The sequence below is a fragment of the Centruroides vittatus genome, unplaced genomic scaffold (assembly GCF_030686945.1).
Source record: "Centruroides vittatus isolate TY-2023 unplaced genomic scaffold, ASM3068694v2 contig_884, whole genome shotgun sequence".
In the NCBI taxonomy this organism is placed as follows: domain Eukaryota; kingdom Metazoa; phylum Arthropoda; class Arachnida; order Scorpiones; family Buthidae; genus Centruroides; species Centruroides vittatus.
Window position 1 is genome coordinate 315705 of NW_027122576.1, and position 13779 is coordinate 329483.

Sequence of the window (13779 nt, forward strand, 5' to 3'; positions counted from 1 at the left end):
ACATCATACTTTAACATTAGCAATGGATTTGTGCTGGTCATCTATCTAACTTCTTTCAGGGGAAAATTTTTGAATTGAAATAATGTGACTTTCAGTTTGCATTTGAAATTCTTATATAGTTAATCAGGATCTCCTGCCCCTAAATTTTCCATATCTGGTCTTGTCTTTCATCTATGTAACTCTGTTATTGAGATTAAGGAAATACAGATGGATGGATGACAGTGAGTATTTGTAGGTCTCCAGTTTTTTCAAATTGCAGCCCAATTACTGAATTAGTAAAAAATATAAACTGCTAAACATTGTAAACCACAAATTTACACACACAGTTAAGTGGTTAAAAAAAAAGAAAACCGAGCTTAGGTCCCAATAGAGATGACCCTAATGCTCTGTAAACTCATGCATATTCAGGGCTGTTGAGAGAAGCTGGAGATTTTTCTCTGGATCCATAATGATTCCTACCCTTACAAAATTAACATTATATTACTAACAGAAAATAAAATCTTTAAGACTGCTTTATTAATAAAGAAACATTCTACATATTTCATTTATTCAAAAAACAAAAGGTTAAAAGGATGCTGTTATAAGGTCCCATATAAGCCCTTGTGGTCCTGCGTGCATTCTACCAATCTGGCAACTTGTGGCAACTAGCAGTAACAGTGTGTATTCCTATGTTTAATATCTCCTTGTATTATTTATCTGGAAATGGCCCCAAGTATGGTTGACTCTGACAGTAAATATATTTTCTTATAGTAAATGATGTTTTATTTTTATAACAATAATTTAGGTTATAAAATAAGTAATTTGTTAATCAAGACACTCTTTGTCAGTGAGCAATTTGGTTTATTTGATAAAATTATTGGTGGGGCCTGGCCTGTGTGGCCCTTAATGACCAGTTGTCTCTGGTATAGATTTTATATTAGTATCTATATCTCATGTGGTCATGTAAATTCACTGAATTGTCATGTTCTGTCCAATATTTAACCAATTATTAAATAATATAAATTTTTAAACTAAAAAATTATTTTAATTATAAAACTCAAATCTAATTGTATTAAAATTGTCAAGTAGAAAAATTTTTTAGAGAAGTTTTTTTTTCTTTTTCAGTGCCAATTGGAGGATTAGAAAAAGAAAATGATAATTTTCCACGAATTATGCTTTTAATGCATCAGTGGTTTGTTTCATCAGAAGAATTAGCTCAGAAATTAATTAATTTATATCCTTTACAATAATTAATAAAATTTTAAAAATTAAGGAAAGAAAATATTCTTCTCATGTAGGTATACTGTAACAAGTTAATTTCAATCAGAATCATTCAGCTAATCAATTGAAATTTCTAATTAGAAAGAATTATCTAGTATTTTGGGTAATATTTCAATAAAACAAAAATTGTGATGTTATAATTTACTTTCTTATTTTGGCAGACACAAATTCAATATGATGATTATAAATAGATTTTCAATTCAAAAATTTATATGGCTTACAGAATTTTTAATATAATGTAATAATAATAACTATATTTATATTTACACATTTAAAGAATTTTTGTTCAGCAATTTTATTATAGCAATAATGAATTTTAGAAATCATTTAATTATTTTTCCAAAAATTCATTATTACAAAGCAAAGTCTATTTTAATTGAATACAAAATTATAAGTCAAAAACATTACTTGTGTTTGTGTTTTAGTCACTGGATTTAATTAAAACTCTAAAGTTAGTGTTTATTTTTAAAATATTTAAGGTGTTCTTAATAATAATGTATTAATTAATTAAAATACCCAAAAACATTATAAATCAATCTTTCTTAAATTAACATATCAGATCTTTACTGCTTTCTAGGAGTATCCTAATTACAAACAAACTTCTAATGTAAGTACTTTCAGGCAGACAAGCCTGTCATCAGAAGCTCCTAATGTACTTCCACAAAATAGATATTTAGAACACAGAACACATTTGATTTTTGATGGTTTTTGAATTTTAAAACTAGAAAGCAGTAAAGATATGACCCAAAAGCATTTTATTAAAAATCTTGATCTCTTAAAAGTCATAAACAAAAGAAACAGATATGATAGTAAATCATGAAATTAAATTTAATATTTTATGTCTTATAAAATGTATCTATAATATAGCAAAAAGACTATTTAAGAGAAAAATATTTTCAGAAACGGAGATGTGAAATTCTAATATAGAATCCAAAAAGAAACTGTCATTAGACAGGTATTTTTAATTATTTCAGCAAGAACTCTTATGTATTAGGAAATAAAAAGAAATTATTAATGAGACATGATGATGATGATGCCAACTGTGATCTGTGATGAGATTCAACTGTGTTCACACAGCAGAAAAATAACAATGACTGTCTTATATCATTATTGTGATGATTATTTTACAGATTTTAACATAAGTTTGAAATTATTAACTGATAATTTGTTCATATGAAAATAGTTAATATAAAATAAATGACATAAGTAGTTAATTATCATTTATTACTAAAAATAATTGAGATAAATACATCATAGTTACATTTTGTTTTGGTTAGTCTAAAGACCAATGTGTCAAAATTACAGTATTTAGGTTTTTATTATATGCTGATAACTGCAACTTCCTAAGCTTATCCTCTACATTAATGTCATTTTATTAGTTACATGATGAGGTGAAACAGATTTTTGGGGAAAAAATACTCCTTTATAAAATAGAAAATGGGGGTAATTAATGTATTGATAACTGACATTTAAAAGATATATAGAAACATTGGGATTAAATTCAGTGGGACATACAGAAAATTCTTTGTATTTAATAGTTATAATAATAGTTATAATAATAATAATAATGATTCTCATTTTATATAAATTGTTTCTTCAGTTATTTTGATTGATAAATTTTTATTCTAAAGGCTAAATTAATATTATAATGATAATTATAATTTGAGAGTATCTGTGTGTAACACTTATCAATAAAATCATTAATTTGTATTAATTTCCTTAATTATTTACATTTTGGAATTGTGATACTGCTTTTACTTGTCATCCAAAATGTACACATACTTTGAAGAATGTAATTGATTGTCAAATATATCGTTATCGTGCTCGTATCTGTCAAACATTCAGGCAAGTATTTGATATGAAAACTAAATATGTAAAAATTACTATTAAAATTTTAAACATAAATATAAACATAAAAACTCTATATTAAGTTTTATTTAAAATAGAATATAATGAAAGAGAATTAATTTTAGATTTTTATATTGTTTTAATGTCAAAAAGAACTAAACGATTTAATAAAGTTTTCATTAAAATATATTAATAAAAAACATTCTATTTATCTTATTATTTTGGAAATTATATTTAAATTCCTTAATTTATTTTTTAAAATTAAATTCAGTAATTAATGATTTAAAAGATTACTGAATTTGAATATCGCTATAATCACTAGCGCTTTCGACGAAACTATTTTTGTCTTCCTCAGGTGGATAAAAATGGATAAAATCCTCTTTCGAATCAAAAAATTTTCGAAATGCAAAAACCGCTTTAGAACTTTGGAACACACTCACCGATGGAACAGAGTGAGAAGAAATTTAAATGTGCACGCGTGGTGACGTAGTGCATGCGCTATAAATTACTGAAATGTGGAGCTAGAGGTGTTGTTTTAATCTGTTATATAAGTTAACCCACATAACGGGCAAATCAAGCGTGGGCGTGTTGCACGGATTTAGTGCAGCGGTAAGAAAGGCCTCCCAAATAAACACGACGCTCCTGTTATTACAATGCCTGAGCATCATCACCTGGTCCCATAGCGGGGTGTATGGGTGCTGTAACATCATTCTTGCTAGTTTGGTGTCTGCTTTGCCTGCCTGATGGAAAGTTGGTGTTCGGAAATACGACAGGCCAACATTCTGGTTGTCGCGCCAACGTAGTGGGTGCGAATACCGGAAGCAGTATTTTCCAATGGGATGGAGTAAACTCCAGACCTCTCTAGTACGGAGGTAGCATCCCTGTCATTGCACAGTAGCCTCCTAAGATTTGGCCGTGGGGAGACTGGAAGAAAGAGCGCGTGTTGCCTAAAAACACGGCAAATACGTATGGTGACTCGGCCACAGTACGGTAATGCGGGAAGGACTACCGTGCATTCGTTTGGAACATGTAAGGCCGTGGGAGGAAAGAGCGATCTTTTGACCTTGTTTAGGAGGTACCTGTACCTGGCATTAGTGTACCCCGCCGCGTTTACTGCTGAGCGAATGGCATTAAGTTCAATGTCAACAGCTGTTTGACTGGAAGATAACAAAAAAGCCCTTCTAATTAATGGGGCGATAGCTGCATTAACATAATGCTGCGGCTGGAATGCTGTAGCAGGGATTAAAGGTGGTAAGCAGTTGAATTTATGGAACACGGAGTACGATAAAGTTCCCTGGGATTTGGAGATGTTTAGATCTAAAAACGCAATAGCCCCTTCATTTTCTTTTTCCCAGGTAAAGCTGATGGTAGAATAAACTTTCGTGAGTGAAGATTTGAAGGAGAGGAAATCCTCCTCCGTGTCCTGCCAAGCAACAAGGATATCGTCTACATATCTGAGGTATAACAATGGATATGCTATGGTGAGGGGGAAATTGAAGACCCTTTGCTCAACATGCCTCATGAGCAACTCCGCCAATACCGCAGAAAGCGGTGAGCCCATGGGGACCCCCTGCTTCTGTAGGTATATCCTCCCATTAAATCGAAAATAATTGTTTTCGGTAATAAAAAGCAAGGCGTCACGTATCTCTAAGACCTGCTGCGCTGTAAAGCACTCCTTGATGAGAAGACTATTTGCAAGCATGACAGCCTCGAACTGAGGAACCGAGGGGTATAGTGCAACAACATCCAACTTGTAAAAACTATACTCGTTGCAGGATGAGTTACCCAAGACGGAAGAAATTGATGTTTTTGCTTCAATGGAGGAAGATGTAACCCACGGGGAAGGAGGCAGGAGCCCACTTAGTAGCTTGGCGAGCACCTTTTCCAGGTGGTAGGTTGGGTGAGTCCTTTTATTAACTAGCGGCCTCAATGGCCAACCCTCCTTATGAGTTTTAACCTCGAAAAAGAGTCTAGGACACGCTACGTTTGATGGAGGATCCACGCGCCCAGGAAGAGCAGATATACTAGGAAAAGATATTATTTTCTTAGTCTTCCTAAGAACGGTAGGAATTGGGTCAGATTGTAGGACTACTGTGTGGGAGTGGTTGAGGAAGTCCGCGGCTCTGGCTAGAAAGTCGTCTTTTTTACATAGGACAAATTTCTTTTCCTTGTTCGAGATCAGAAGCCGTAAATTGGACGTCTCCAAGTACCGCCTTACAAGGTGGTTGTTCACAAAGATACTGCTGTCACTCGTGGAACACTGTTGAGAAGTGAGCGTTGAAACGATGGAAAGTTCCATACTTGGGAATTTGGAGGCAACTTGACAGTTCTTGAGCGCCGCTAGGATCGCCGGGACCGCATCCGAAGCACCGGTATCGCGTGGTGGGGGGATATACTTGGGTCCCCTTTGTATAATCTTGAGAATCCGGGCAGGAACGTGCTCCTCCGTGTAGTTGTAGAACGGGACTGATTGCGGCTGCCTACGTTGTCTTCGTGTAGCCTCCAAGAGCCATCTGAACTTCTTATTTAATTTCAAGGCTATCTTATCAGCAAACGCTGTTGCAATACTTTGTAGTTTTCCCAGCTGGACGTACAGAGAGGCCGGGTGGCAAGCTCTCGTAAACTGTTGATGGGCGAGATATAATTTTAGCTCCACATCGGCTAGAGATTATTTACGCTTACATTTAATTAACTTCGAAAGTAGCGATTTCTCCACATTCAGCAGGGTACTTCGAAGGCATGCAGGAAAGGCTGTTCGGTTGATGGTGATGCATTTCGGAATTATGCCATGTCCTCTACACTTAAGTAAGAAGATTAGTTGGGCATGTACATGAGCAGACACCGAACTAGCAAGAATGGTGTTACAGCACCCATACACCCCGCTATGGGACCAGGTGATGATGCTCAGGCATTGTAATAACAGGAGCGTCGTGTTTATTTGGGAGGCCTTTCTTACCGCTGCACTAAATCCGTGCAACACGCCCACGCTTGATTTGCCCGTTATGTGGGTTAACTTATATAACAGATTAAAACAACACCTCTAGCTCCACATTTCAGTAATTTATAACGCATGCGCTACGTCAACACGCGCGCACATTTAAATTTCTTCTTGCTCTGTTCCATCGGTGAGTGTGTTCCAGTTCTAAAGCGGTTTTTGCATTTCGAAAATTTTTTGATTCGAAAGAGGATTTTATCCGTTTTTATCCACCTGAGGAAGACGAAAATAGTTTCATCGAAAGCGCTAGTGATTATAGCGATATTCATTAACACTTAACGCCTGGATGTGAATTTTCTCGTTTCTTGCTTATGAAAGAGATCGGTGTGCAGTCCACCATCGTTATGATTTAATACTGAATTTGATTTGTAAATTTCTTATAATTTTAATGACATAAGATATTTACAATAATGTTTTATTCTTTATTATATAATTTTATATGACAGGATTTATGTACAACACATTTGCTATTTTCAGAAATAATATCAATTTACTTCAAAGTATTTGAAAATAAAGAGTTTACTTTCATGTTACACTTTATTGCTTTTTAATTTAACATTGTTATCATCTATTTATATTTTATCATGATTATGTTTAGCTTAATCAAGAAAATATGTAATATTGACAGAGAAACAAATCTAGAGAAAAAAATTAGTTTTCACTTCAAATGTTAATCTAAAATATCTACAATTGCTGTTATAAACTGGAAATAATGTTGTTAATTACATCTTTCTATTTAAATATATTAAAATGTTATAATAATAATAATATTGGGAAGACACCAAATTAAACTGTAAAGAGAATTTCTTTCATAAGAATACTATTTGATGTAATTTAGTTGATCATGTATATTAAAATATCTAATCTAAAAATATTTCATTAAAAGCTCAAAGTAAACATTTATGTTTGAAACATTATTTGAACCCTGTTTCTAGAATCAATGCCTTCAAAAATTTATTCAATCTACAATTTAAGACATTCTACAAAGCAAAATTGTTATTTTAAGTTAACATTACATATTTTGATATATACTATAATAATTTACAAAAACTCAAAGCAGTAGGAACATTCCAGTTTACAGTATGAATGACTTCTTCATAGGAATAACAATTGTTTTATTAAATTTTTCTCACTTCAACTAAATCTCTATCATTTCATTTCTTACTGCTTACTGCTTTTTTTGAAGTCTGATGAATGTATTTTTAAAATTTTTACTTCATAGAATTTTTATGGAATGTTTTTCATCTGTTTTTAAAACAATTACCTTACATGTGTTTGTCCATTTTAAAAATATTTTAGAAGTCACTGTAATAATACATCATTTCAAAAACATTGCAGAATAGGAGATTTGTTATACAATGAACTAAAATTATGTAATACATTTATTTTTATTTTTTCCTTATTATTATATTCATTGAGTTAAACTTTTAATTTCTTTCATTATTTTTGGAGGTAAAATTTAAAACATACACTTCAGGGTGTTCAAAGAATCAAAACAAGTGCTGACACAAAATAGGATAGTATTGAATTAACAATGTAAACATATTAATTAACAAGAGAGGTTAGGCAACCTGGAAATTCAGAAAAATCTGAAACATTGTGTAAAAGTAGAGTACTTCATCTACAACACAAAACTATTTTTTGTTTGTGCCATATGATATCAGAAGTTCTTGTTTTTGCAGAATAATTGCCAATTAGTGAGATATATAGAAAAATTGTTTAAATGAAAGTTGCATCTCACTTTTTTTTAATGTCTACAAAACTGTATGCAGATAAGCATTGAAAAATTCATGTTTTTTGAGTTTCCCCTACCACTAACCCTTAAAATAGAGTTTTGTACTTTGTAAATTTATGTGAAAATACTATGTATCCTTTTTCAAACAGAAATATACATACACTGCTTGAGGTGTTATATTATTGCACTACTTTGCAAATTCTATGATAAATAAGATATTGTATGAAAATCTGTTATGAGTTAGTAGTGGGAGTAACTCAAAAACTATGAATTTCTTGATGCTTATCTATATGCAGTTTTGTAGACAAAAAAGAGATGCAACTTTTGTTTAAACTTTTTTGATATATCTCACTGATCAGCAGTTATTCTGCAAAAACAAGAAACAACATTGTCTTTAAAGGGTAATTTTGTCTCTGAAACTGTAATATGGCATGAACAAAGAATAGTTGTGTGTGTGGATGAACTACAGTACTCTACTTGCACACAATGTTTTCAATTTTTCTGAATTTCTGGGTTGTATAACTTTTCTTTTAAGTATCATCATTTTATTTTGGAAAATTTTTTCCCAAAAACTTCAAGTATAATTAAAATTGTATATTTGCTTTTGAAGTTTTTTATTTAAAGTCTCAAATTGTAACATTTAAGAATTCTTTGAACATTTGCTTGTGTTTGTCCTTCAGAAAAAATTGATGATAAGTTAATGCACATACAATATTTTTATATGTATGTAATCATTTATTTCAATAATAAATATCTTATGGGTTTTATAAAGATCAATGAAAAGTGTTTATCTGATTGTTTGATAATTATAATATAAGATAATAATTAGGTTATAGGGTCACTAAATTAGACTAAGTTTTTGTAAAAGTATTTTATACTTTTGCAAAAATTTAATCAAATTTATTGGCCTTCGTAATTTTATTAATAATTGTGTAATAGTTTTATCGATAATTAATAAAAAAAATAAATTAAATCTGATATTTAAAATTATTTATTTATTTATTTTTTAAAATCTTATTATTAATTTTTCTATTTTCTCGAATAAAGAGAGTAATAAATATAGTTAAATTATTTTAAAACTTTTGGAATTTGTGTGATAATTTTTTAAATTCTATTCTTCAATTAATTAAATCTAGGTACTGGATCTTTACCTTTTCCATCCACTTTGATCAGAATAGAGAACTTGCTTCCATCCTTCTTGACTTTCAACAAAAACTTCAAGAAAAAGGTTTCAGTGGATTAGCTGAACTTGTAGACTTATCAAAACTGTATGTTTTTTGAAATATGTTTATATAAAATTAGAATTTATTTTAAAATTTATTAGAAAAATATTTACATTTATGATCAATACATTCTTCAAATAAGTCTAATAATAATTATGTTTAAGTGTGCATGTTTTTTTGCATAATAAAATGCAAAAATTATAATTCTATAATAAAATAATACTTAAAAAAAACCCTATAAAATATCAATAAATATGATAACTTATTTCCAAATAAGAAGATACTTTAATTAAGTGAACACTTTTTTATTCCCTGTTCACAGGATAAACATTACAGACTTCATTAAATGATTATACTACAGTAGAACCTCGATTATCTGGACCTCAATTATCCAGATTTTCAATTATCTGGATTGTTCAAAATAAACAAAAATTTTACAAATTTGCTGATTTGCACTTGGCAATTGCGACACTGTATATGTACGTGATGGAATGCATAACTTTTTTGTCCCAACGTCTCACCCGGCACAGTGGTCTTAAAGTTTTTAATACATTTTGCATCGTAATAAAAATATAACTTGACATACATATTTATAAATAATTTATATTCAAATTACGTCATTTCTATGGCCAAGGGCGGTGTAAGGCATGAGCGACATGTGCCACCACTTACAGCCTTGCGGTCTGAGAGGCCTTGCACCTCAAAGGTTTATGCATTACTTAAAAGCATGAATGTGATAAAAAATTTTACTTGTCATAAAACGATAAATAATTTGCATTTTTAAGAATAAAAATTTGACAGTTTCAACTGCTTTTTATGTTATAAAATCCGTCTTCTTGCGCCACCAGAGGGCCTTTAAACAATAGGCAGTGTTAGTGCTGGTCAGTAGTAGTCCAAATTCAAAACAAACATTTATTTCTTGAAAATTTGATCATGATTTAAATACAGTACAGTATTATTTTTTGATTATCTGGATTTTTCCTTATCCGGACTACCTTCATCCCCAATTAGTCCAGATAATTGAGGTTCTACTGTATTTAATTATTCTATATAAGTAAATCTATAACTAGCACAAAAAACTGAAATATATCAAAATTGATAAATCTGAAATTGAAGAATCAATGGAAATATATCTAATTCAACAAAATGTTTAATACTATTATATCATAGGAAAACTAAATAAAGTTTCAAATTCTAGTATCACATTCATGTAGCATAGCTAATTAATTTTTTGAATATATATTTCAACATTTTGGGTATTATCTGACTCTTAATATCAGTAAATGTTTGAAGAATTTTGTAAGTACTTCTGAAATTTATTAAAAATATAAGTGAATGAAATCACTCTCTCAACATAAGACTTTACTGGGTTGTTAAAAAATGCTTTTCTAAATTTAGATAATTACATGTCATATTATTCAAATGAAGTTAGCTAAAAGCATTAGAAAATTACTTAGAAGAATGCTAAATAATCTTTAGCTAGTTTTTAATCTTCAATAGCAATTAAAAACAAAACTTCAAACAAGTAATTTTTGTGATCAATATAAAAACACTACATGATCATATTAAGCATTATATTTGAAGTGGAGCATTAGTGAAGCTTCTTCTATGAAGCACACAGAATTATGTTTGTTCTCAAAATCCATTTGATAGATTTTGATTAAACTTTGCATTTTCCATTAATTGCAATGTGGAATCCAAAAATGCAGTAAAAAATAGGGTCCATGACTTTATTTTGAGATATAAAGTTGTTTCACAAGCATGCATGATATTGCATGAACTATGCAACTTTGTCATGCGATATTTCATGGTTGTTAGCACATCTTTTATAGGCTTATAGAATCGAGTTTATTCTCAAAATTAAATTGATCGATTTTGATAAAACTTTGTCATTTTCCATTAATTGAAACAAGGAATCCAGAAATGAAAAGTGGATTAAAAAACTATTTACATTTTTGTTATAAAATGGCAAAAAGCTTAATTTTGAGGGTAGAGATGGATTTTATAAAAAAATTGTAAATGCTAATAATGAGTAAAATCGTCATTAAGTTTGACCCTATTCAAGATATGACACACAATTACCCTTTATCTCCTCCCTCCCACCGACTTTAAACCACCAAAATTTAATAGCGTGAATCCTTCTAATACACAAACCTTTCTGCAAAATTTCTGAAATTTTGCAAGGTCCAATTTATAAATTTTCTTGAGATTCATTCAAATAAAATCGATTAAAGAAACGAGAGAAGGAAGGGGGGGGTCAAAATAACGATCAAATACCAAAATTCATACAGAGCAATTTGTATTTGCAAGAAGGTTTGTGTATTAGAAAGATTTACAGGAGTTAAGCTTCAAAGAGGGTAAACAAAATCATGCCCCTCCACACACACATTAATATCCATATATACTGGAAAAAAAAAACTGAATGTTTTGCACTTCTTGATGTTTCAAGGTCCCCTGAGTCCAAAAATGTAAAAGCCTTAGGGAGTCATATTTTGATCGATCTCCATACTTTTCCTCTGTTATCTATAACAGAGGAAAAGTATGGAGTAAAAAGAGAAAAGTAAAAATAGGAGTCCATGACTTCGTTTGTCATTGGATACCTTTGTATATCAAAATGTCCATGTTCTCTGTTGCAACAAGGACACCTAATGGAATTTAGGCCTAGAAGTCATAAATAAAAACAGTATTACATGTGCCTAATGAAAAATAGGTGAAAAAAATGAACAAAACACAAGAACAAAGCAATTGCCATCAATTTGATTTGTTTTTGGATCATCTCTCCATACCTGGTCAATGCAAAGATAGTGTCTCCCATGGCCTGCAGATAAAACGATAGCCTCTTTGTGGCAACTAGTACAAAGTTCACCTGTCTGCATCCATCAAGTACTGTAAGAGAATTGCCTCTTCTGTACCTAACAGGTGTAGGGACCACTTCTTTCCTTCCAGCTCTGCTTCAATTTTATCATGATATGACAAAGTCAAGCAATATCCTAGTATATGATATATTCTGTGAGTTTGTTAAAAAAATTTTATGTTTTTATAAATTGTAAATACTGTCGGTCAAGTTTCTTAAAATTTATATGAGTTTGAGAGTTTAAAAGTCATACAGTTTGGTGATGTCAGTATTGTTTACAATGCCAAATTGTACATTTAATAATTCACATATACTGAAGGATTCCTTATTTAATATTTAAAAGAATGATCTCTTTACAAGTATTCATTGACATTTCACTCTTATAATACTATATTAAAGTTTCAACAGAATAGTAATATAGTATTTATTTTGCAATTTAGTTTTCTTTTTAACAAATCATCTTACTGTTTTATCATGAATTTTGTATAATAATCTAATTTCTTTTTTACTGATTACATACAAAATGAATTTTATTATATTGATATTGCTGATTTGAGCATTTGAGATCAAATATTGATAATTGGATATAATTGAATACTATTTTAACTATTTTTTGAAAAACATACCTGAGAAAATAGTTCATTCTCTAATGCTCAAATACTTTTGAGCCAGTCAAGCTCATCTTCACATCAAATGAGGAAAAGTCCCTTTACATTATATGGACTCATGAGCCCAAATTTTTACAAAACCTTTTAGAAAACAACATGAAAGAAGAAAGTTCTTAAGAGGGATTCTTTTTTTACATTAAGAGAAACTTCTGTGCAGTTGAAATGACAAAGAAAACAACAAGACATGGTGGGAATATACATAATACTGATAAAAGAAAATAAAAAAATCACCTTTCATAATTCCAGCAAATCAATTTAATGACAAAAAATTTTTGATATAGATTGATAGAGCTTCATAAGTTGCTACAAGAATAGAATGATTTAAGAATTAGAATATAATTTCAAATTTAACTAAAGAGAATATTGTTTAAAGTGTGCATGTGTGAAGCCAAATTTGATGTAAAATCCACTTTGGAATTACAATAGAATAAAATAAAATAATGAAACTTTTTTTATTACCTCCCTTTTTTATTCTCCAGTTTTTATATTGTGTTTTAAACCGATAAAATAAAAATTGTAAAAGCAAGCATTTTAATGATGAGAACCCTAAACACCAAACTCAAAGAGCCTTTAGATGGCTATAAGAAAGGTAAAATAACATCTTTAGTGGAGGTGACATTAGACAAGACAAGGAAATTAATTGGAGGGATGCACACTTAAGGAAATAAATTCAGGACAGGAAAATATCAAGATGACAGAAAAGGTATGGATTTGAAAGAAAAATTGCAATATGGAGGTAATTAACATCATAGATTGGGATGTGTAATTAACATCATAGATTGGGAAACAGGTAACCAGATGAGAGGTAACCAGACGAAGACCTGAGAGAAGGTACTTTATAGAATTTGTCTGCATAATGGTTTAGAATATTTTTAAGAACAAGAAAATGAAAGATGATAGAAAAAACGATTTTGAAAACACTTAAAATATCAAATTCCTTAGTGATCAAATTCCTTAGTGATCTATTATTGGGTGATGTCTGAAAGTACTTGAGCAATAGAGAACAACATATTTTCTCAGATTGGTTCTCCAGAAGGTAGTTTGCTAATATAACATTCAAGTTCTTTATGGAAATTGAGTAAGGATTCTTGAATACTAATGTATTTTTAATGTTAAATATTTTATTTTTTGATTTCTTGACTTTAATAAATTTCAAAAACCTTTTATTTATTTTAAATGTATATATATACTTTTCT

At 30.3% G+C, this 13779-nt stretch overlaps 1 protein-coding gene across 2 annotated transcripts in view; it reads left to right on the forward strand.

Moving 5' to 3' along the window:
• LOC136983638 (ras guanyl-releasing protein 3-like) overlaps positions 1-13779 on the forward strand; it is a 58404-nt gene that overhangs the window by 25374 nt on the left and 19251 nt on the right. For both annotated transcript variants that reach the window (XM_067280437.1, XM_067280438.1), the window contains exons 4-6: positions 1105-1213; positions 2992-3105; positions 8975-9106. In XM_067280437.1, coding sequence (XP_067136538.1) covers positions 1105-1213; positions 2992-3105; positions 8975-9106 — 355 coding nt within the window. The remainder of the gene's footprint in view (positions 1-1104; positions 1214-2991; positions 3106-8974; positions 9107-13779) is intronic.